The sequence below is a fragment of the Rattus norvegicus genome, chromosome 4, assembly GCF_021556685.1.
Source record: "Rattus norvegicus strain SHRSP/BbbUtx chromosome 4, alternate assembly SHRSP_T2T, whole genome shotgun sequence".
Classification (NCBI taxonomy): domain Eukaryota; kingdom Metazoa; phylum Chordata; class Mammalia; order Rodentia; family Muridae; genus Rattus; species Rattus norvegicus.
The window spans coordinates 104903539-104928821 of NC_141537.1; the positions used below are offsets into that span (position 1 = coordinate 104903539).

Below are 25283 nucleotides of genomic sequence, written 5' to 3' on the forward strand. Positions count from 1 at the left end.
TCCCCACCGTAATAATGAAGGTGAAACAGCCCTGGGGGGGGGGGGTTCAGAGGCCCAGCCCACTGGGCCACCGCACCACAAGGTTTCTCAAGGAGGGTGGAGGAGGACCCGCCCTGGCTGCAGCCCTGGGGCTGGGACGAACTGAGCAGGGGCGGGTCGCGCGGGTGCCCTCACCGCTAGCCGCCCAATCGCCGTGGGCCCGCGGAGCCCCGGGGGGCTGGGGCAGCGGGCGGAACGAGCCGCGGCTGCGCCGACGCGCGAGCGCGGGGCCGGGCCGGGCGGGTGCGCTCAGTCTGGCGGCGGCGGTGCGCGGACAGACAGACGTGTCGGGAGCGCAGCACCGCCCGCAGCCCAGCAATCCGGGCCGCGCCCGCCAGCCAGCCCGCCCGCCATGGTGTCGTGGATCATCTCCAGGCTGGTGGTGTAAGTGGCCTCTTCTCCTGTGTCCCTTCTTCCCTTTCTCTCCTATCCCCACGTCCCCTTAGGGCCGCGCGCCCCTGCGAACCACCAGCCCGGGTTCGGTAGATCTATTAATACCCCGCGGTCGCTAAATTTAGCAGGTACAGTAGCTGCCTGGGGACGCGGGGAGCGCGAGGCGGTGTAGGACGCGCGACGCTACTGACCCATGGGTAGCCGCGGGCACAGGCGGCGCCTTGCAGGGGGACCGGGGCGTGGGTCCTCGCACGCTGGTGGAGTCACCGGGGCTGGGCAAGGCATCTTGCCTTGTCTCTGTTGCTTTGTTCCATCCCGGGTGGGGCGGATTTGCAGAGGCTCCGAGTGGGTAGCCCGCGCGTCTCTCTCCTTTGGAAGAAAATGCCTTGGGCTTGCCTGACGCTGTGCTTTTGTCGGGTGAAAATGACATACAGTCCAGACAAGCGAGGGGAGCTGCCTGAAGGGGTCTTCGCGGAGACTAGTAGCCAGATGGAGGTGGGGCACTCAATGGAGTAAGGAAAATACTCCTTTTTAGGTGTCTCAAATAGAGGCTAAGGCAGGTGGCAAGTAGATTAGTATGCACCTTGGAGTAGATGTCTTCGTCCCTCTTGCCTGCTCTCCTTGGCAGGGGTTTGAGAGACCGGGGCAGACATCTCTAAGGAATGCACCGTGAAATTTCCAAGTGACAGACAGCACCCCACCTCCCCCCAAGGGCGGTGGCAGTGACACCTCCCGGGCGGTGCAGGCGAGCAGAGTCATCTGGGGTGAGGCCTGTTTGAAGTCCTTGGGGGATGTGTGGTGGGGACTTTTGTTTTATTTCCAAGGTTCTTGCCTCTTTCCTTCCCTACCTGGATCTGGACGATAGATTTAGCACCTGCTCAGGGGACGTGGGACTGAAATGGGTCTGGGGAGGCTTGTGTAAAGAGCACGTGGCCAGCGTTTTCTTTGTCTAAGAAAGAGGGGCTGTTAACTCCCTTTGACCGTGCAGTGCACATTCGTCTCTTCTCCTCTTCTGGGCTGATTTGCGAAGCCGTCCAGGGTAGCCGTCTTTAAAGTCCTGGCCATTGTCTCCCAGGTATCATTCTGCCCGTTCCTCCCAAAGCCCTTCAAGTTACTCCACAAAGGTCTCTCCAGCAGCTGTTGTCAGCTGCGGGGTTGTCCTGTGCCTTCAGGTGGCATGTAAGATATTCCCATTTCTGTGCATGGCTGGCATCAGTAACAGGGAAGCCACAGAATGCCTTGCCACGCCTCATGCCTGACTGAAGCTTGTCTTCTCTTCCGTGGCAGTTTCCTTCCTGAAGGGGTCCTGAGATCTTTGGATTTGCTAGTGACCCCTGGAGGACCTCAGGGTGGGGCAAGGGAGCACTTGCTTGCCTGGTGGGCTTTCTCTGTAGGTCCTCAACCAGGATCCTGCAACCATTCTGGTTTTCTTATCATCCCCCACATAGGAGGCAACTGAAGGGGGCATAGGAAAGACGTGGGATGTTGGGTGGGGTTGTAACAGTGTGTTGCTACCTTCTGAAGCAACCACACCTTGAAAAACTGAGACTTCGGATGACTTAAATGACCCTGAGAATTGCTCCCGGTCTACAGCTACCGGCCGGCACCAGAGGTTGGTGGGATTTGAAGCAACTTGAAAAGGTCAGGGATACGTCCAACCGCGTCCCTAATTCTCAACATAAACCCAATGTGAATTATTAACACCAGTTTTAATCACATTTCTATTTCAAATTAACAATACCCATTATATAGTATCAGCTGGTGTAAATAAACCGAAATCCAGCTACATCTCTGTCACAGAAGGAAATCTCATGGAATATAAAGGAGCTACAGTCTTTAATAATATTGCTTATTCTAACGTATTTTGATTCTGCCCAACATTCTAAATAGGTGAAGGGACATTTTATGGCGCAGTGCCAAGGTGTGGGGCTGGGATGCTGTGTTTGGAATCAAGAAAATAAATGGCTCAAAATCCAGTTCTGCCTCTTGCCAGCAGATCCTAGTTCAGAGCCCTGATTACAACAGTTCTCAGTTCCCACGCTCATTAGCTGCACATCGCTGTTGCAGAGGTTTCAATAACACGTTACATGTGCCTTCCCAAGCACCATGGAGAGCACTAAATCGATGGCGATTCCCCCTATCCTCAGGGTACACTGCAAGACGCTCAACAGCTTCCTCTATTTTATACATTGGGGTTCTAGAGGAAACAAAATTTGGACAACATATGGCTTAATTACTAATAAAAATCACTAATCCAGTCCTCCGCCCTCATCTGTAGAACTGCAGAGGGAATGCGCTTCGACCAAGGTCAAAGACCAGGTGAAGAAAATGAGTTCCAGCCACTCAGACTGGTGGAGCCACAGTCAAGGAGCCCTGATGGTTACGCTGAAGTTATCCCTTTAAGTCTCCCTTAGCCCTGTGGTCTGAGCGTGTGTTATGGATTGTTCATAAATCCCATTTCCTTCCTGTGAGCAGTCTTTTCAAAGTTTTGTAACTACATCAAAGAATATTTAAGGAAGACTGATCACTGTGTTTGAGGATGGGGAGGGAGTGTCTTCCTGTCTTTATGGTCTCAGTCATCCAACTGGGACCTGGGACAAGCTGCTGCTGCTGCTGCTGTTCCTTTCTGCCACTGGCCCTGAGTATTGTGAGGGCTGATTTCCTCCATGGGCCCTTGCCCCCTCCAAAGGCAGCAGCTCCTGCCTCTCCCCCGTTCTCATCCCTCCCTCCACCTGGCATCTAAGCCCACTCAGCAAACATTGGTTTTGTTGAAGAAACCCAGAGGCACTGGATACAAGGAAGGAACCTGGTCAGTGCTGTCCTGTGATGATCGGACTCTCTGGGCATCAGGGCATCTTGTGTCCAGTGAGCACAATGAGTGAGCCTTGGTTTGACAAACTTCTTCTGGCTGCCCATGTTCCTCCTGATTCCTTGGGCTCAATGAGAGAGAAATTACCAGCCAGCGTAGCAGCAAGGTGGACCTTGTTAGATTGAACCTGTTTTGGTCTCTTCATGGGTATGGAGATTACTTAGAATTTGCCTACTCGTTCTTTTTTTTTTTTTTTCCCCCTTCGGAGCTGGGGACCAAACCCAGGGCTTTGCGCTTCCTAGGCAAGCGCTCTACTGCTGAGCTAAATCCCCAACCATTGCCTACTCGTTCTTAAGTGGGGCCTCCTGTGCTGAGGCTGGACTGATTCTGTGCATGCTAGGCAAGGACTGAGCCAATCCACAGCTCTCACCTCTTTTCAAATAACTCAAGGCCTAAACATGAATGAATTTCACACCGGGAGACGATGCTCATGAGTAAACTGATGGAGGGGAACACAGAAGCTGCTCTGTGACTCAGGAGAATGTGCCCTTCTGAAGTGTCCCAAGAAGCAAGTACTCATTGTCTCTGGCAAATGTTGGCCAAGGTCCAAATGTTGGCAGAATGGACCCAGGGCCTCCCACCCAGTGTGTGGTTACAAGACCAAAGTCGCTCCTCACTACAGGAGAAAAGGATAATCTTCATTCAGTGAAAATTTGTGAATATCTAATGAGTATACTGAAAAAAAAAGGATTTATTTCTGCCTTGCACTGTCCCTAGGATCACTTCTTTTCTCTGCTATGCTGAGGATGCAATTCATGGTCTTGAACATGCTGGACAAGGGCTAGGCAAGGACTAGACAAAGGCTAGGCAAGGAAGGGCTAGGCAAGGGGTAAGAGAGGCCCCACCACTAGCTACACCTACAACCCTGTCTTAGGGTTTTACTGCTGTGAACAGACACCATGACCAAGGCAAGTCTTATAAAGAACAACATTTAATTGGGACTGGCTTACAGGTTCAGAGGTTCAGTCCATTATCATCAAGGTGGGAACATAGCAGCATCCATTTAGACATGGTACAGGAGGAGCTGAGAATTCTACATTTTCATCTGAAGGCTGCTAGCAGAATACTGACTCCCACATGGTTAGGAGAAGGTACTTAGAGCCCACACCCACAGTGACACACTTCCCCCAACAAGGCCACACCTCCAAATAGTGCCACTCCCTGGGCCAAGCATATTCAGACTACCACAAGCCCCTTTGCAGATTGTTTTTAATGTTAGTTTCTGGGGCTTGGGGCACAGGTCTTTTTTTTTAAGAGTCCTTGCCTAGAATACCCTAAGCTATGCATCTCATAAACCTGGTATGGTACCCCAATAATCCCAGTACTGAGACAAGAGTTAGGAGTTCAGGAATATCCTTGTCAGGTTTAAGACCAGCCTACAACACAGGAAGCCCTATCTCAAAACAAAACAAGGGGCCAGTAAGATGACTCACTTAGTAAAATGGGGCTTGCCCCCAAGACTGATAACTTGAATTTGATTTCCAGGACCCACATGGTGGAAGGAGAGAGCCAACTCCCAAAAGTTGTCCTCTGATCTCCACACATGAGCCATTACATGTGTCCATACACTCACACCAAACAAAATCTAATAAAAACAAAACAAAACAAAACAAAACACAGGGGCTGGTAAGATGGCTCAGCAGGTAGGGTACTTTCTACTGGGCCTGACAACCTGAGTTCATGGAACCCCGAAGTTCTCTTCCCTTGGGGTGGCACACACATGCATACGATGTGGCAAGCCCTTTACAAAGTAAAGCAAAACAAAAACGTTAGCTTTAGCAAAGTACAAAGTGGTGCTGAAGTCGGGCTGGACCCCAGGAGGAGGATTTGGAGTATGGCAGGCAGTGTTCATTCTGGGTCAGGGATGTAAAAGAGAGGAGCCTGAGGAAATGCCACTGAGCTGTCCCCAAGCTGTTCCCCTTACTGTGTAAAACAAACAGAAAGAGGTTATGAGTCCTCAAACAGAAGCCTGCCTTTCTTTGCTCTTAAAATCTGGAATGCAGAAAAATGACCCGGCTAATAGAGGGTTCAGGATCAGGGGATGTATTTCCTGGTGCAGCTGAGGGGCATTGTGGAAACTGCGTGAATGCTTCAGTCGCATTGGGAGAGGAAAGATCCTGGCTTGGAAGACAGCCTGCAGGTTCTAGTCTCCACCCCTATCTTTCCCACTGCCAGAGGCCAGAGCTGGGGACCCCACTTCCTACCTGAGAGGTCACGTGGGGGATGATGGCCAGCATCACCTGGGAGGCCCTGATGACTCCAAGGCCCCATGCCCTCAAGGGAGGGAAAATGGCAGCTTAGTTGCCACTTCTGCTGCTGAGGAGGGGCACATGCCTGACACACAGACTATCAAGCTGGGCAAGTTACACGTGCCACTTAGGGGAGAGGGCGCCAGTGACTGGAAGCAGAAGCTGGTACGACAGGACTTACTGATCCTGCGGGAGATTTCTAAGAACTCACTAGCTGGGCGGTGGCGGTTGTGCCACATGCCTTTAACCCCAGCACTTGGGAGGCAGAAGTAGGGCAGCTTGGTCTACAGAGCAAGTTCCAGTACAGCCGAGGACACACAGAGAAACCCTGTCTTAAACAAAGAACAAAACCAAACAAACAGAGGAGGAGGAGGAGGAAGAGGAGGAAGAGAAGGAGGAGGAGGGGGAGGAGGGGGAGGAGGAAGAGGAGGAAGAGGGGGAGGAGGAAGAGGGGGAGGAGGAAGAGGGGGAAGAGGAGGAAGAGGGGGAAGAGGGGGAAGAGGGGGAAGAGGGGGAGGAGGAGGAGGGGGAGGAGGAAGAGGGGGAAGATGAGGAAGAGGAGGAAGAGGGGGAAGAGGAGGAAGAGGAGGAAGAGGGGGAGGAGGAGGAGGGGGAGGAGGAAGAGGGGGAGGAGGAGGAGGGGGAGGAGGAAGAGGGGGAAGATGAGGAAGAGGAGGAAGAGGGGGAAGAGGAGGAAGAGGGGAGGAGGAGGAAGAGGAGGAAGAGGAGGAAGAGAAAGAAGAGGGGGAGGAGGGGAGGAGGAGGAGAAGGAGGAGGAGGAGAGGAAGACAGACCACAGTAGGACTTATTCTCGTGAAACATAGAACCACTAGTCCATGTGTCTCCACTGAGAAAGTTACAAAGTCTGGCAGCGTCTGAGCACAGCCCAGGCTAAACTCCCTGGTGCTGTGTAATCTTCTTAGCTCTACCTTCAAAACACTCCCGGTCCAGCCGTGAGTCCAGCCTCTATTTAACACGCTGCTTCCTATTGTTTGTTTGAGCCATTGGATACGGCTTCTTGGCAGTGGGCATGGCCTGGGTTTGTTCTCCAGCACACCACGCAAAACAAATAAATAATTCAGGAAAGCTCTGCAGAGCTTCCCACTTCCATCCCTGCCCCTCTGGTGATGTTTCTAAAGTGGTCAAGAATGGAGCCAGGCACGGGGCACAGACCTTTAATACTAGGACTTGGGAGGCAGAGGCAGGTTGATCTCTGTGACTTTAAGGCCAGCCAGGCCTACATGTCAAGTTCCAGACCAACCTAAATAGTGAGACTTGACCTAAAAGGAAATATTTGATTTCTGTTTCTGGAATTACTAGAAGGGGGAGAAAAAGCCTGAAAACGTTTCCATAATAAAAGTGAATTAGAAAATTAAAAGAGATTCTAAGCCAGGCAGGGTCATTCACAACTGTAATCTCAGCACTCAGGAGACTGAGGCAGGAGGATTCCCACATGTTTCAAGCCAGCTTGAGTTACATAGTAAATTCCAGTTAGTCTGGACTCAGAGTGAGACCATGTTTCAAAAACCAAAAATAACAAAGCTTCTAAAACTATGAGATAAAATATAACAGCATATCTCTTAAAAGACATAGCTGAGGGGTTTTTTAAAAGATTGATTGATTGGTTGGCTGGTTGGTTGGTTGGCTGGGTGATTGATTTAATGAATCCAAGTGCTGTTTTCATGTGCACCAGAAAAGGGAATCAGATTCCATTTCAGATAGTTATAAGCCACCATGTGGTTGCTGGGAATTGACCTTCGGACCACTAGATCAGCAGCCAGTGCCCTCAACCACTGAACCATCTCTCCAGCCCGATAGCTGAGTTTTTAAGGAACAAAGGAAAAGATCCAAAGCCAGGCAGTCAAGACACTTGAATTCAAGCCCTGGTTTCCATTCACTGGCTAAGTGACCCCATCAATTTCTCAAAGACAGAAGTACAAATCATTCATCTTTATATGTGGTCCCCAGCATAGGGCCCAGCACCAAGGAAGTGATCAATAATGGACACCAAATTGATTAATCAGTCAGCCAAGTGATGAATGAATAACTTGTCTTGAGGAAGGACGGGAGTTTAGTCCTTTAATATCTCCAAAGGCCAATGTGTTGAAAACCATGTTTGTGCCTAGTGCCCGAGGAGGCCAGAAGAGCATGCCAGGTCCCTTGGTGCTGAGAATTAACCTGGATCCTTTTGCAAGACCAGCAAGTACTCCTAACTGCTTACTCCTTCTTCAGCCCCGACCCCCGTTTCTTTAGACAGGATCTCTCACTGGCACAGACTTTGCCAAGCAGGCTCCAGCACGGGGTTTACAAGCGTGTGCCACCATGCCTAACTTTCATAAAACATAGGTTCTGGGCATGGAACTCTGGTCTTCATTATTGCAAAGAGAACATTTATCAACCACGCTATGTCCCCAACCCTCGTTATGGCTTTGTTTTCCATTTCCCTGAACCCTCAGTGAGACTCTGTTTATTGGTTGTTCAAATTTGGCCAAAGTTCCTGCATTCTCCCTTCCTGTTGAAAGAGATCTTTAAATGTCCTGCATGCCATTCTGCTGGCATTTGTGTGTCACAAATGTCACCTCTCTATCTTTGCTTCTTCTCCCATTTTCTTTGTTATTTTTTTTATATCAGAATTTCTTGGTATTCATGTCATAGATTTATCAACTCTTTTGGTTTATAACGTTGTTAAATATTTATTCCGTGTGTGTGTGTGTGTGTGTGTGTGTGTGTGTGTGTGTGTGTGTAGAATAATGAAAAGCTCATATTTAGGCTCTCTTTTTACCTCAGAATTATTCATTGTTTTAAAAGAGAAAGTGTAGTATAGCGTACTGTACTGTAGTATGGTATAGTGTACTGTAGTGTACTGTAGTATAGTATAGTGTACTGCACTGTAGTATATACTGTAGTGTGCTGTACTATACTGTATGGTAGTGTAGTGTACTGTACTATAGCATAGTATAGTGTACTGTAGTATACTATAGTGTAGTATGGTGATCTATAGTGTAGTATAGTACACTGTAGTATAGTGGACTATAGTATAGTGCAGTATACTATATTGTAGTGTACTATAGTATAGTATACTGTAGTTTACTGTAATGTACTGTAGAATAGTGGACTCTACTGCACTGTAGTGTACTATACTGTAGTGTACTATACTGTAGTGTACTATATGGTACTGTATATACTATAGTGTAGTGTGCTGTAGTGTACTATACTGTAGTGTACTGTACGGTACTGTATGTACTATAGTGTAGTGTGCTGTAGTGTACTATTCTGTAGTGTGCTGTACGGTACTGTATGTACTATAGTGTAGTGTGCTGTAGTGGACTATACTGTAGTGTACTGTATGTACTATACTGTAGTGTGCTGTATGTACTATACTGTAGTGTGCTGTATGTACTATAGTGTAGTGTGCTGTAGTGGACTATACTGTAGTGTACTGTATGTACTATAGTGTAGTGTGCTGTATGGTACTGTATGTACTATAGTGTAGTGTACTGTATGTACTATAGTGTAGTGTGCTGTATGGTACTGTATGTACTATAGTGTAGTGGACTGTATGTACTATAGTGTAGTGTGCTGTATGGTACTGTATGTACTATAGTGTAGTGGACTGTATGTACTATAGTGTAGTGTGCTGTAGTGGACTATACTGTAGTGTGCTGTATGTACTATACTGTAGTGTGCTGTAGTGTGCTGTATGTACTATAGTGTAGTGTGCTGTAGTGTACTGTACGGTACTGTATGTACTATAGTGTAGTGTGCTGTAGTAGACTGGACTGGACTGGACAGAGTATGAGTGCCCACGGAAGCCAGAGGAGAGCACTGGCCTCCCTGGAGCTAGAGTTACAGGTGTTTGTGAGCCATTTGACGAGGATGCTGGAGACCACACTCTAGTCCTTGGCATAAGCTCATGATCATCTTTAGTCCCTATTTAGTTCACCTTTAGTGACTTTCAATAACATTTTACCTTATTTTTTTAAACAAATTCTCACACAATAGTCCAATCTGTCCTGGAATTCACCATGAAATCAAAGTTATCCTTGAACTCACAGCCTGGAATTATGCTCCTGCCTCAGTTTCCTTCCTGAGTCGCAGGTGCGACTCACCATGCCTGGCTAATTTCATCATTCGTGCTGTGAATGCCATGCAAGGCATCTGTTTGGTTTACTCTCTGGTGTTTGGTGTTTGTCGGTGCCAGTATTTAGTGCCTTAGAGAACTTGTTATTTTCCAACATGATTACTAGGCAATACAGCCTTGATAAACGCTAGATTCTTGAGGGTTCTCCCTAGCCATGTCTTCTCAGGATAATAAATTATTTGCCTTCCAGTCATGGCTCTTTCCCCGCCCCTCAGAGCACTGGTTGGTCCCTCAGTGCCTGAGACTAAAAGTGGGGAAGGCAGGTGTGCTTCCTTTGTTCCTGACTTAAGAAGGGATGTCTGGTTGTCACCATGCTGTTCTGCTGCGTGCTTTTCTTAAATGACCAGTTTAGACTAGTTAGGGGCCAAGCAAAAATAACGGGTGTGTTCAGCCACTCGACAGATAGGGCTGAGGTGACACACAAGCACAAATTCATCTATAAGGCAGCTAGAAAGGGAACGAGATGGAAGACAGTAAGTCATCCAATGTATATCCAGTGAGCATGCTAGGAACTGTGCAAGGACACAGAGGCAGTGTTCATAATTATCACTGCATTTAGAAAAGTCCTAAAATAACATTGACCTAAGAAGAAAGTGTGAGATTCCCTTAAAGATACTGAATCAAGCCAGACAGAGTGTTCATATCTGCAATTCCAGCCCTCAGGGAGGCAAGGCATGACTTCAAGGCTAGCCTTGGCTACAAATTAAGTTCCAAGACAGCCTGGACTGAAGAGTGAGATCTTGAGTCCCATCAGGACTAAGCACACCCTCTCCCACTGAGGCCAGACAAGGCATCCCAGCTAGGGGAAAGGGATCCAAAGGGGGCAACAGGGTTTAATCAAAGACAGCCCCAGTTGCTCCAATTATTAGGGGATCCATGTGAAGACCAAGGTGTACATCTGCTACATATGTTAGGGAACCTAGGTCCAGTCATGCAGACAGAGCAGATTGGTACCCAGGGTGGAGGAGGGGAGGGAGGGTGAAACTGGGAGGAGAGGACAGAGGGGGCTGCAATTGGAATGTAAGGTAAATAAATAAATCAACTAATGAAAAATAAAACAAAGAACCTTCAAAAGAAACAAGAGTGAGAACTTATTTAAAAGAAGAAAGAAAGAAAGAAAGAAAGAAAGAAAGGAAGGAAGGAAGGAAGGAAGGAAGGAAGGAAGGAAGACCAAAGAAACAAGTGAGAAAAGGAAGAAAGCAAAGAAGGAGAGAAGGAATATATCAACCATTTAAAATATTTCCATAGAAAAAGCAGGTGGCCCCGGTGGCCTTACTGGCAGGTTCTGCTCACTAGTCCAGAAAGAAATCCATGTTACAGAAAGCAATGAAGGCTTAATGGTAAAATTAATCTGTACACTTTGCCACTTGGCAATCTAAGGACAGTCTCACTAGAGGCACTAAATAAAATGTAATATGTTCATTCATGTTGTCTATTATTAGCAAATTATCGCTTAATTTTTAAAATCACATCTATTTGTGTGTACATGTATGTGGAGGTTACAGGTCATCTCTGGGAGTTAGTTCTTCCCTCCCACCAGGGATGGGGGACAGGACATCAGGCATGGAAGCAAGTGCCTTTAGCTGCTGACCCATTGCAGTAGCCCAAATTGTTGGGTATGGTCTGTCTGTCCATCTTCTGTCCCTTTCTTCCTCATCCCTCCTTCCCTCCCTTCCTTCCGTCTTTGACCTGATAAAGTCTCGCTGTATAGTCCAGAACTCACTGTGGAGCCCAGGCGAGCATAGAATTTGTCATTCTCTTGCCCAACCTCCTAAATCCTTAGATTTTAGGTGTGACTTTTACATTTTTATTATATATTAGAAATCCTATTTTGTTCTGTCAATAAAACTTGTTAATATGATAGGTCTCCTTCAAATATGGTTTGCATATTTATTTTATACTCTGATTTTGATAGTTCTAGCACCTAAAACTTTTTTTTTTAAACAAGCCAAGCCTGACCTCACTCTGTAAGCCAGGCTGACATCAAAGTCATGTCAATGCTCCTGCCTCAGCCTCCTCAATACTAGGATTATAGGTGTGCACCATCATGCTTGGCTGCAAAGCTATTTTTAAATTTTAAATTAATTTATCTTCGGGGCCTAGGAGAAGCCATGGCACACACGTGAAGGTCAGGAGACAACTTTTAGGAGTCAGTTCTTTCCTACCAGTGTGTGATTCTGGGCATCAAACTGGAGTCATCATCCCACGGTACCCCCCACCCATGCTAATTTTGAACAGTTTCACTGCCTCTTCTCCCATTGACTCTTAATCAAAGTGCATTGTGTGCGCACGTCTGTTTGCTTTATTCACTGAGTTCCTATGGCTTAGGACTTTATTGCGAGAATTCTTGTAGGCCTGGGTTGGAGGTGAACTCTGCCAGAACTCGTGCTGTGTGTCCAGAGACTTACAATACTGCACAGCTAGAAGTAAATTCCTGAGTGATATGCTCCCTGCAAGAGCCACAGACTATAAAACACCTCAGTGTCACGCATGGAAAATGTCCCTTCAAGTTGTTGGTCAGGGGAGTCTGAGACTCCCAAAACAATGGAGTTGTCATTGCCCTTGGTTGCCTGCTCCAGGACTTGAAAGTAAGACCTTATTACTAAAGATGCTGCTGCACATTATAGACATGGAATGTGGAGGAATCAAGCTGGAACTGACTTCTTCTCCCTGAGGACTGGCTCTCAGATTTGCTATGCAAGCTGCCAAGGGAGAGGAGCCCTCAGTAGTCCTACCCAACTGAAATGCATGACTCAGATCAATGACGGCTCTGGCCAGAGAGCCATGACAGTGCAGTTGTGGGTCTTCTGTCTTGGGGGTTACCAACAGTTGTCAAATTAAACTTTAGAGCTCCTCAACAGGAAAGAATTGACACCAGCCTTTTTATTTTTAACTACCTGAATAACATAAATTTAGGTGAAAACTTTTATAGTCTCAGGAGAAACATTTTTTTTGTCCAATGTCACTACTAAAGAATGTACCTTCAGGGAAGCCCTTGGTCCTGCTAAGACTGAACCCCCAGTGAACGTGATTGTTGGGGGGAGGGTGGCAATGGGGGGAGGATGGGGAGGGGAACACCCATAAAGAAGGGGAGGGGGAGGGATTAGGGGGATGTTTGCCCGGAAACCGGGAAAGGGAATAACACTCGAAATGTAAATAAGAAACACTCAAGTTAATAAAAAAAAAAAAAAGAATGTACCTTCATGCAGGGTGTTTTTCTGCAGGTCACCCTCTTCTTGATAATGAGGTTCTTTTATATTTTTGTTATAGTTTTACTCATTTATTTATTTTGAGAGCATATGTATGTACACATGTGCATGTCAGAGGACAACTTTCAAGAGTCCAGTTTTTGCCTTGCACATGTGGGTTCCAAGGGTTGATCTCAAGTAGTTACATTAGTGGGCTCCCTTACCAACTGAGCCATCCTGATGTCTTAGATCATGGAGTTCTTCGGAGTCAGTATTAGTTCCCTGAGACTGCTGTAACAAAGCACCACTAGCTAGATGGTCTAACATGAGGGAACTTTATCCTCACAGTTCTGGAGCCAAGGAGGCTGAAGTTAGTGCCTCATTGGAAGTGGAGGTTTGGAGGGGGTAATCCTGCAGGGGGATTGTCAGCAGCATCGACTTCCTCTGTCACCTGACCTCCTTACCTGTCTGCCTCCTCCCCTCTTCTTCCAAGGACACCAGTCACATTGGATTTTAACCCTCTGTAATGGCATTCAAAAGTTCCGGTGGGTCAGGACTCGAGCATATCTTCTGGAGGGACATAAAGTGATGCATGGCAAACCCTAATCCACAGAGAGATGCCTACAGCACATGTGTGCTCTGGGGCCCATATCACCTTATCAGGAAACTGCTCAGAGCAGTAAATTCTCAGCACACCACCCCCAGAATACTGAATGAGAATACCTGAGGGCCGAGCTCTGGGCTCTGTGTGTTAATAAACGCAAGATCCAAACTTCCCACACATTGCCCTGGTCACATCTCCTGGACTTGACACACATCCTAGCCTGTTCTCGCAAGTTCAACACCTTAGAAAGAGCCCCACTTTCCTTTTCTCTTCTAGGGCCTTACATTACCTTGGGTCTGGCCTCCGAGGCACCCCTGCATTCATATGCTTGCTTTGCAAATTGTTTATACTGATTACATCTTCAGATCTAAAAGGATCTTCGAAACTCATAAAAATATCAGAAAAACAGTGCAACAGCAGTGCTGTTCCTCTCTGCATAGAGGAATTTCCATTATTCCCTGCGGAACCATGTGAAAGTAGCTGCAGACATGCCCAGTCAGCGTTAGCGTGTCACTCAAGGACAGGACTATAGCCCTGTGCCAGCGGCATTTAGGTGTGTTCCTCTCCAGGCTTCTTTATACTAAAAAAAAAATGGAGGAGAAGTTTCCTTCTTCCCCAAAACTTTTGATTGTCCAGCTATGTCTTTCAGGATTTACCTCATTAAAGTGAAAACTGAGGCATGTTGGAGTATGTATTTGTGTTTGAATTTTGGAGACAAGGCATCGTTTGGCCCAGGCTGCCCTTGAGCCCACTATGCAGTTAAGGATGTCTTTTAACTCCTGAATCCTCCTGCCTCTGTACTTTATGTGGTGGGATTACATGTGTGTACCTCCAAGCTTCCTTTAAAACATGTTTATAAACTAATTTAAAGTAACAATAAAGGGCAAGTTTGATGGCTCCACAGTAAAGGCTGCCTACCTGAGTTTTATCTCAGGGACCCACATGATGAAGGGAGGAAGAAACAGCTCCCCATAGTTGTTCTCTGGCTTCCCACAAGTAACATGGCAAACACTAGCACACCCATAACACACACTCAGGTGGAGGGAGAGAGGGAGAGAGAGAAAATATATACATTTTAATTTAAAAGAAAAATCACATTTACCAGAACACAAAAACTGTTAAGGAGGTCATTGTACCTTCTTCCGGTCTCTTTCATATCAAGGTTGATTGCCATGTGAAATCTGAAACCCTGTTAATGAAGGTTGATCTCTGCTTCACTTTAAATGGGTCTTCTGTCCACACATGATAACATCCTGCTTTGTTCACTTGGAAACTCTGATATGTTTTATTATTCAGCATAGAAAGTGAAGTTCATAAATGTCACGTTTAATCTCATCAGAAAAGTCCTTAAGGGCTGTAGAGATGGCTCAGTAGTAAGTGTTTACTGAGCAAACACGAGGACCTGAGTTCTCTTCCCAGCATCCATGTTGCCTCTTACCACGGTACTGAGGTGGCAGAGGCGACATTGTCCTTAAGGATTACTAACCAGCCAATCTGACTGAATTTGTCTTAGGAAATAAGGTAGAGGGGCTGGCAAGATGTCTTCTCAGGAAAAGGGAGTGGTGACCTGAGTTCAATCCCTAGAACTCACATGGTGGACTTTTCAAAGTTGTCATTGAGTTACCCACCCATATACCAGGTGACTATACACACACACACACACACACACACACACACACACACACACACACACACACACACACGGACTTTTTCGATTGGTCCTGGGCATGTAACTGGATAAACTACATCTTCATCCCCAACCCTAAACAGTTGCTGATAGAGTAACTGAAGTTGTTTTCTACAGAGTAAGTCAGGGTACCCTGTCAGATGCTGCAGGAAGTCATTGTCTCGTTTTTAACTTTTATGTTTGAGGTTTGAAGATAGCATTTTTATTGTAAAGCATGAAATGCTGGCTCAAAGATGTGTGAGACAACAATGGCTTCTGGGTAGTCTTGATCCAATAGCTCATCACTGGTACCAAATTAACAGGTTCTCTGCTCTCTCCTCTTCAGCCCTTGGTGGCTCCTGTATCAATATGGAATGACTCATGGCAGCCAATGGGCTTTGGATTCGTCTATATCTCGAGGAGGTCTGAGAGTCTCCCTATAGAAGGCCCCTAGAAAGCATCCTTTAGTTCTCTCACCAGTCTGTCCTTCTACCATCCCTACGGCAGAGACATGGGATATGCCAAGTGACTTAAAGCAACCAGGACCCACCAAACATCTGACAATATGGTCAGCTTCTCTAAGCACAGGGGCTACAGGAGTTGAGGGGACAGGGTAGAGGAGGAGAGAATCTTGTGGGCCTCTTTCCAAAGGAAAAACCAACCGAATAGTGGGCGATGGAACCTGCAAACACCTACAAAGGAATCCATCGGTATCCACAATACTATAGTACACTTCTCTGTGCTAGCAAGATGGCTCTTTGACTAGAGACACTTACTGCCAAGCTTGGTGACCTGAGTTTGATCCCTGGGACTCACATAGTGGAAGGAGAGAACTGACTTCCACAAGTCATCCTCTGACATGTGTGCTGTGACACTCATGTTCCCACTCTACCACAACTTTATGAGTCCCTACAGTGCAGTAGATACTGTGTCACACTGCTTTCACACTGCAGCAACTGCACATAGCTTCATAAGCCACCACTGTGAGCGAGCAGAGGTGACAGGGAGCCATCTGCAGTCACTGGTGTCATGGCATTTCCTATATAAAGCCCTATAGTTTCATACAAGGTCAGCATGACAGTGTCTTTCTCAAATGATGTACCAAGAGTTTCATAACCTTCCTCAGTCCATGGTGACAGTCAAATGCAGCCAAGTCATGATGGGGTCAGTAGCACCATCTGGCCCAGGACTGAGTAGAACTCTTGATTATAGATTCAGATCCCTCCTGAACTGTGACACGCTGTGCACAGAACTGTGCTTCTCAGAGCCCCCACAGGTCACCATGGAACTGTACCTCCTGCTGGGCAAGGCCTCACTCATTCCAATGTCCCCAAAAGTGACCACTGCTCAGAGCTAAGCAGACCTTCTCAGATTCTCTTCAGCATCTTAGGGAACCTTGGGGCCTTTGATGTTTATGGTGAGGAGCTGTTGAAGACAAGAGCCCAGGGGAGAATCCTTAGAAACTGCCTCCCCTTCACTCACTCTGGGGAATAGAAACAGACAAGAAAGTCAGGCTTGGCAGGCAAGTGATTACTGTGGTTCACCCACACAGGCCAGGAGGAGTTCACCCACACAGGCCAGGAGGACAAACTTAGGAACTGCTGGCAAGGCCTTGACCATATTCCTTTGTGACAGCCTAGCTTTTTCTGTTCTGAATGGCTCAGCTCTAGCCAGCCTGCTCAGCCTACCTGAACCAGCCCCATCTCAGAGAGGCTGGGATCCAAAGTCTGAGGTCATCCTGGAGCAGCCCATCCCCTGCAGTATCCTCAGAGGCATGGCAGGCTCAGCACTTCCCCGGAGGCCAACTCATCTGCCTTAATGAGGCTCTGGGTAGAGAGGTGGCTTCCTTGCAGGACCTGACAATTCCCCAGCTGCCACGGATGCCTAGGCAGCCGAGCTGCTGACTGTGCACTGGCAGCAGCGTGAGGTCAGCTGTGGTCGTTACATGCCTGCCACCAGGCTGGGTGAAGTTACTTAGGGGTTGGAATCCCAGGAGGACATTTTGGAAAACTTTCCTGGGTAGATAGTCAGAACCAATTGCTGTGCATTTGTCTTTTATTGATGTGTGACTTAGTTTCTAAACTTCCTCTTTGTAGGTTGTGAGATTCAGCGCCATGGATTCCCTGGTTTGAGAGAAAAACAACATAGACACTTCATGGACTTGCAGGGTTGTAGGCTGGATCCACTGCCAACACTTAAGGCCGAGAAGTACAACACCAGAAATACAAATTGGAACAATAAGCAGCTCTGGGTTGGGGATGTAGCTAGGAGAGTTGAGTACTTCTTTAGAACGTGCAAACGTCCTGCTTCTGGTCATTTGTATCTCCTACACTAGACATGGTGACACACACCTGCAGGCCAGCATTAGGGAGGTGGAGGAGTGAGAATCAGAGGTTCAGTGTCATCCTCTGCTACATAGTAAAATCGGGGCAAGCCAGATACTCATCATCATGGGACCAGATACTCAAAACCAGCCAAGTTCCGATTGATTCCAGTAGGGAAGCATGGGCTGAGCTTTGCGAGGTTACCTCTGGGGCACAAGCTCCCCAAGGGCAGTGACTGCAGGGTGAGCTTGTACCTCACTTTTCCATCACTAGCCAGGCCCTTGGGTCTGCATTTCAAGAACAAGAGCAGTTGAGGGGAGGGGGAGCAGAGAGCAGAAAAACAACAGTGTTTCACCAGTGAGGTCACAATGGCTCAAACTGGTTTAAACATGTTATATGGAAAAATAGTCATAGCCTGATTCAGTCTGTTGATTAACCATTTGGTCACTTCAGTGAATGGCTTGCCTCGTCTGGGTCCCGAGTTCACATTCACAGAAATGAAGGAGTTGGAGACTAGGTAACATACGCCTCCATAAGAAATAGGGTCCTGAGAAACTAAGAAAGGAAAGGGAGAGAGAAGGGAAACTGAACAGAAAAACCAACAGAGAGAGACTGTCACCTACAAGGCTGGGAGGTGGCTCAGTTGGGAAAGTGCTTGCCTTGCAAGTGTGACAGCCTTAGCTCCACCCACACAGTACACACATAAAGATGGAGCGATGTCTCAGTGGTTAAGAGGTCAGGAATGTGTGCTGTTTCTGCAGAGGACAGGAGTTCAGTTCTCAGCACCCACATCTGGTTCACACCCACCTATAACTACATTTCCAGGGGATCTGACCATCCTGGAATCTTGGGCACCAATTTCATGTGTACATACCCATAAATAGACACATGCACATATAAAAATAAAATAAATCTCACCACAAAACCAGATGTGGCAGTGTCCCCTGTAATCTCAGTGGTGAGATGGGAGGTAGAAACGGTTGGTTCTTAAAGCTTGCTGGCTGACTCACTTCACCAGTGGAGTTCCACTTGGTGGAGAGCCAGGCCAATGACAGACCCTACCTCAAACAAAAGGAGGCAGACACCTGAAGACTGATATTTGAGGTTGTTCTCTTGACTTTAACCCACATATTTGCACACGCAAGAGCACATGCACATTCTCTCTCTCTCTCTCTCTCTCTCTCTCTCTCTCTCTCTCTCTCTCTCCTTATGTTCTTATGTTCTGGCTTTGGGTTGTTTTCTTTTAAATAGTTTTTCTCATATAATATATCCTGATAATGATTTCTCCTTTCCTATGACTTCTAGTTCCCCCACCTCTCCTCCATCCTGATCCACACCCTCTCTGTCTCTCCTTAAAAACCAAACAGGCATCTAAAGAATAATAACCAAATACAACACAATAAGATAAAATAAAAACAAACACATCAGATAGGACAAAACAAACAAAACAAAAAAAGGCACATGATACAGAGGCACACATGGGTGTGCATGTACATGGAAGTTCCATAAAAACACAAAACCAGAAGCCATAATACATACACAAAAGACCTGTAAGGTGCAACACCAACAACATCCCTGACTTAACATCATGAGCCAAAGAAACTGCAAAGATGTGGTTGAGTTTGTGTTGCCCATCTACTGCCATTATGAGTGCTTTGTTTACCCTGTGAGACTCCCTTGGAGGAAACTAACTTTTCTTTGTAAGTAGATATGAACTGGTGAGAGCTTCTGGATTCGGGGTGGGAGCGTGTGCCCACTTCTTTTAGCTCTAGGTCCCCACCTGGTGCAGACCTGTGCAGGCCCTGTGCATGCTGCCCCAGGCTGACTCTGTGGGTTTGAATGTGCACTAGAAGGCCTTGTGTCTAAAGGCCTTGATTCCTTGGTGTCCTCCACCACTTCTGGTTTTTCTGCCTCCTCTTCTGGAGAGTTCCCTGAGCCCTGAAGGGAAGGCTTTGGTGAAGACATCCTTTTTAGTAGTCCAGGGTCTCTGTCTGTATATTGTCTGGCTGTGGTCTCTGTATTTGTTCCCATCTGCTACAGGAGGAAGCTTCTCTGAAGATGGCTGAGCAAGGCACTGAATTATGAGAATAGCAGTCATTTTATTGCTCTATTCCTTTAGCAGAACAGTAGTGTTTGCTTTTCGCCTAGGTTCCTGGCCTGTCTAGTCTTAGGTTCTTTGCCACCCAAGCAACATTGGGTATGGGCTCCATCTCATTCTGCATTAGTACATTTGCTTTTCTGTTACATTAACTCAATTTTCCAGAACCTTCCATAAAATTGGCTATTCACTCTGCAAGGAAAACGGGACCTGGGGTAACCAAATGCTCAATGGGGTTCCTACCTACATGGACACTTGTTAGTCTAAGTGGTCAAGGCTTGTGTGCAGCTAGGTCAGGAAGAACACAGGACCAGTGCCTTTCCCCCCAGCTTAGAGGCAGACTTGGATAGAGTTACTGTAATGAAATGAGCACCACCATCGACACAGCGTTGCACTGGCAGTTTTCTTATGTTGTTTCACTTAAGCCATATGGGACAGGCTTTTTCACACGCTCTAGAGGAGCAACTGGAGGCTCACAAAGGTTGAGGAATGTGCCTACCTCATAAATGTCCCAGACAGGAATCTAGTATGAGTCTGCATAGTATCACAGTCTTCATATGGTCATTGCCTGGATGTTTGTACATCCCTAGTCTCCATGAAGGGATCATTCATAATGCAGGGAGATGGAAAAAGTCCTCTCCGCATCTGCACTACAACATGCAGACCTACTGTGGGATGTACAAGCTGCTCCAGCCTCATGGAAGAGGTGTAAGTCATCTTCTACTGCCTTTGGAATTCCCTTTTGTAGAAAGACAGGCATGTTTGGGGCGGGGGGTTGTTTGAGGTTAGGAAGAGCAGGGAGACTGTAGCAGTTACATTTGTCTGCCTCTGGGAGAGAATTGGCATGGTGCTGTTTAAGGGACTTCATTGGGAACTTTGACAGAAGGGGCCAGCCAGGTAGAGCTTTGTCAGGAGTGAGGCCAGACAGTATATCAATGTCAAGTTTGCTGCCCCTCCCTCTCCATGTCTCTCCAGAGCTTCAGAATGTGACCTTATTTGGATAGGGGTCTTACCATGTATGTCAAGTTGGGGTGTATTCTTACCGAACTTGGTTTGGTCACAATCCTATCCCTGGTGTGCTCATGGGAAGGACATTTGAACAGATTTGAGACCAGAGGAACACCGTGGGGCAGCTGAGACTGAGGGGTGTGATCTTTCATCACACGGGGATGATAAACAAGGATGAGGCGAGGGAGAACCCAAGCCACCAAGCTTGACAGTGTGCCATGCAAGCAGCTGCCACCCCCTCTTGGCCCCCTGTTGCTAAAGGGACATATTCAGCAGATTATGCCGTGGTGGAACCACGTAGGCTCCAAGAATGGTCATGTGATCTAGAATTTCCGCATGGTGTTCAGAATCCTCCAGAATCGAATCCCAGATGACATGTTTTACTCTTCCCATGAGCATCGTATTAGTTACTTTTTTTCTGACAAGAGCTCCTTAAGGGAGGAAGGTTTATTTTGGTTCCAGTTGGAGGGCACAGGGCATCGTGACAGGGAAGACATGGTGGCATAAGTTTGAGGCAACAGGTCACACTGCCTCCACAGTTAGAAAACAGTGATGGGTACTTGGGCTCAGCTGGCTTTCTCCTTTTTATTCAGTCTATTCAGGTGACAGTCTTCCTCCCTTCTGTGGGGAGTCTTTTTTTACCCCAGCCCCTGGAATTCTGCCACCCACATTTTGGGAATCTTCTCACTACAGTTAAACTAATCTTGACACTCCTTTACACACACATGCTCAATAGCTTGTCTCCTAGATATTTGTAGAACCGATCAAGCTGACGACCAATACCAACCATCACATCCTTATATAACTCAAGCTTTCTGTGATATATTGGGGCATTGCCATGTCCTCTGGAATACTATCTCCCTATCTCCTTCACTGGCTATATCTTGTCTATCCCAAATTCTGACTTTTTCTACCCTGGGCATTTGTAGTCTAATGTAGATGCTTTGTTCTGCAACCTCAGAGCACACAGTGCCAGCATTACTTACTGGACAACACCCTACAAAGCTGTCCTGAAGTATTTTATCTGTTTTTATACTTAACTCATTAGTTTGTGTTTCTATAAGCCTGACCAGGGTTGATGTGCTGCCTCTTGGGGTCCATCTCAACTCTTTAAATGCAGATAGTGAAACCTTCTGTTTCCTTTTCTCTTATATACTTGTTGTACATAATTACTAAACATATATAGGTATAGATAAGAAAGAAGTTTCTAGGGGGAGGAGGTTAAAAAAAAGGAAAGAAAGAAGTTTCTAAACAGTGATAGGAGTTAGTTTTCCTGGCTTGAGAAGGATTACAAAGAGGAACTGTTGACTCAAAGTTAAATCTTGATTTTTGGAGTATAGCCTACTTTCATCTTGGTTGCTTTGATAAGATACCCTGGCCAAAAGCAACTTAGGAAAGAAAGGGTTTATTTGGTTTCTAAATCTAGGTTCTAGACCATGATTTGGAGGAAGTCAAGACAAGAACTAAAAGCATCACACACAGTCAAAAGCTTAGAGTAATCTCACGGCACCTGGCTCTCTTGTTCAGCTTTCTTTACCCTTACACAATTCAGGGCCCAACCTAGGAATTAGCTGCCCATGGTGGACTTGGCTTTCCTCTCTCAATCAAGCCTTCTTCCTCAATCAAGACAGTCCCCTACAGACATGCCCACAGGCCACCTTGAGCTAGGTCATTGAAGCTCTTCCTAGATGATTCTAGGTTATAGTCTTACCAGTTTAAATTAATTATCACAGTATAGATTGTGTACTCTGTGTATATCATGATCATTCAAATTCTTACCCTTCTAGCAATCCCAACCTTGTTTAAGCAGAAATCGAAAGGAGTAATTGAGGATCTCTGTGGGCCTGTTCCGTGATGAGCCAGTGGCAGCCTTGTAAAATAAGACTTGACTCTTTCCCTTAATGTGCTGTGTAGTTTGTTCAGGAAATAGTGACATAGAGCAAGTGAGTGTTTGGAGTAAGTTGATTTCCTATAGCTTTTGAGTAATGTGACACAGTACAGGCAGGCCTGCCAATCAGGCTGTGCTCCTGGAAGCCTTGTTTGTTTTTCATGCCTTCCCTCTCCACTTAGCTGTGACTAATTGAAGCTGAGCCGACTGTACTTTATCGCTCCTGGAAACAGATGTGGGTTCAGAAGTAGCCAGTGGCCATGAACAGAATTGTGTTCTACCATAATTCCTATTCTGAAGCTCTGACTGCCATGTGATGGTATTTGGGGGTGAGTCCTTGGGAGATATATAGACTTAAATACAATCATGAAGGTGGGGTCCTTGATGGGATTGGTGTCTGCATAAGAAGAGGCTCTAGGAAGACGTTCCCTCCACCTCTTCCTTTCCACCATCTGAAAATCAGAAGGACACTCGTCAGAACCCAATAGTGCCAATGACCCAATACTTCCAGTGTCTAAAACTATGGGGAAGTGAATTTCTGTTGTTTAAGTTGCCCAGGATATTGTATCAAGCCATGGCAGCTGGGCCTGGCTAAAGCAGTTGTATGTACACAGTAAGTATGAACTGTAAAGAGTAAAAGGTGGCAGGGGGTTGCGCGGAGCATGGCTCAGTAGGCAGAACGTTTTGCTAGCATGAATAAAATCCTGGCATTAATTACAGATGACACATAAACCAGAAGAGGTGCTACATACACGTAATCCAGCTCTTACAGTGTGGAGACAGGAGGATCAGAAGGTCATGGTCATTCTGTACTATATTACGAGTTTAAGACAAGCCCTGGAAACATGGGGCCCTGTGTCAAAAAGGGGGCCGGGGTGAGAGGCAGGTGTAGAGACTGTGCTTGCCTTGTGGGTGGAAGTTCCCATGAAAAGCATGTGCATAGGATTTTTTTGTTTAAAAATGTTATATTACTTGTTTATTATATGTTATGTGTGCATACATCTATGTGTATGTGAGTATAAGCACATGCATATGTAGTCTCTAGATACCTGGCTTATTTCATGGGTGCTGGGATCTGGATTCTGGTCTTCATACTGTACACCAAGCGCTCTTAACTGTTGAATCATCTCTTCTATCGGAACTTTCGTCTCTCTTATTTAGTCTTGGGGTCTCTGGCTGATGTGTCCAACCCATGGCCATGAACATCATGCATCTCAGGATATCTATGAATTCAGCACAACACAAAACCACAAAGTTATTTCAACATTGTGAAATTCTTGTTTTAATCTAAAATATCTCAATTGTGTGGCTTTTGAGAATGAACTTTGTAGATGACCATGTCATGTCACAGTATCAAAAGTCTAGACACACCTACAAAAATGGCCATAAGTCAAGATGGTTGGTGTACAGGAACCCTCATGTGTCAGGAGAGACACAAGGGAAAAGGAAAACCAAAGTTCATGAACCATGTGGAATGAATTACAGATTCCAAAGAGATTAGGGGTGGCACTGTGGGAAGCTTGGGCATACAGGAAACTCAGCCTTAGAAGCATGTGTGTCTCTGGGGGTGAACTATGGGCTGCATTTTATTAAGGGGTCCTCCGCTGTGCTTCCCAGTGGGGATGGGGGATCTGGGCTGGTGGCTAAGAAAATACACGCTGAGAATGAGTTTGTGTCCTTGGCTCCATTCTTGGTGATTAGGTTTCGTCGTGGTTAGCCGCTGTGGGATCTGTTAGGCCTGGGGTCAGTGGGATGAGAAGAAAGCTCAGAGACTTAAGATGGAGGGGGGAACTGTTAACTAGGCCACAGACAGTGGAGTGCAGCTGGGTTCAAATGACTGCTTAGACCCAAAGATGGGTGCTGAGACAGCAACTGTGTCAAACACATTCGTGATGATGTGGAGGATGCCAAAGAGAAAGAGAGGCAGCCGAAGAGCCTTTAGCTAGGAGGAACCCTGGCTTCTCCAGGATGCTTCTGTTCCTGGTTCTTGATGCCTACAAGTCCAGGCTGCCCTGCATTGTGTGTCACCCTAGCATCTTCCCCACAAGCCTTCATTAGTTCTTGAGCCAAAAGACCCGTTATCAAGATCCTTCCATGTGAGGGAGGAAAGCCAGCGCAAAGACCAAGTATCTGGTCCCAGGTGTGTCAGTGAGCCATGGCTCCTTAGCTGCAGGCACCTTTCCACACCCACTCTCTGCTCCTCCTACCCTTCAGACTCAGGAAAGCAGACCTGAGGTGGTTCTGAAGCCTCCGGGAAAGTACACTATTTCACTGCCACCATCTTGGATGCCATGAATGATGGCATCCACCCATAATTCCTGCATTGGGAGGTGGAGATAAGAGGATCAGGAATTGCAGGTTAGCCACGGCTATATAGTGAGTTTAAGGCCAGCCTGGGCTCTATGAGACTGTCTCAAAACACAAAAATGAAAACAAAGAAAAACCCAGTTGGTCATGGTGGCATACAACCATATCCCAGTGCTAAGCAGACAGAGGATCTGTTAGTGTGAGGTCATCCTGGTGGTCTACATAGCAAGGTTCATCCAGCCAGAGCTATATAATCTTTGTTCTGTCATACCCAAAGGTACCTTTCCAGCATCAAATCTGGATAATGCCATCAGATAGAGAGCAAGGCCCTCACCATCTACACTGGTGCTTTTGGATCTTGTATCTAAGAGTCTTATCTGTGTTCCTGGCCCATGGCCAAGGTCTTACTATTCCAAACCCTATTTGGTTCTCTTATTCAAACATACTTGCATTCATGCACACTTGCACACAAGCATGCACACATTTTAACCGTGGTGGGAGTTGAACCC

The 25283-nt window shown here is 46.7% G+C and overlaps 1 protein-coding gene across 4 annotated transcripts in view; it reads left to right on the forward strand.

Moving 5' to 3' along the window:
* Positions 1-290: 290 nt before the first annotated feature.
* Positions 291-25283, forward strand: part of Reep1 (receptor accessory protein 1) — a 116028-nt gene continuing 91035 nt past the window's right edge. For all 4 annotated transcript variants that reach the window (NM_001429157.1, XM_087658136.1, NM_001429156.1 and 1 more), the window contains 1 exon segment: positions 291-423. In NM_001429157.1, the coding sequence (NP_001416086.1) occupies positions 392-423 (32 nt within the window). In that variant the 5' untranslated portion in view covers positions 291-391.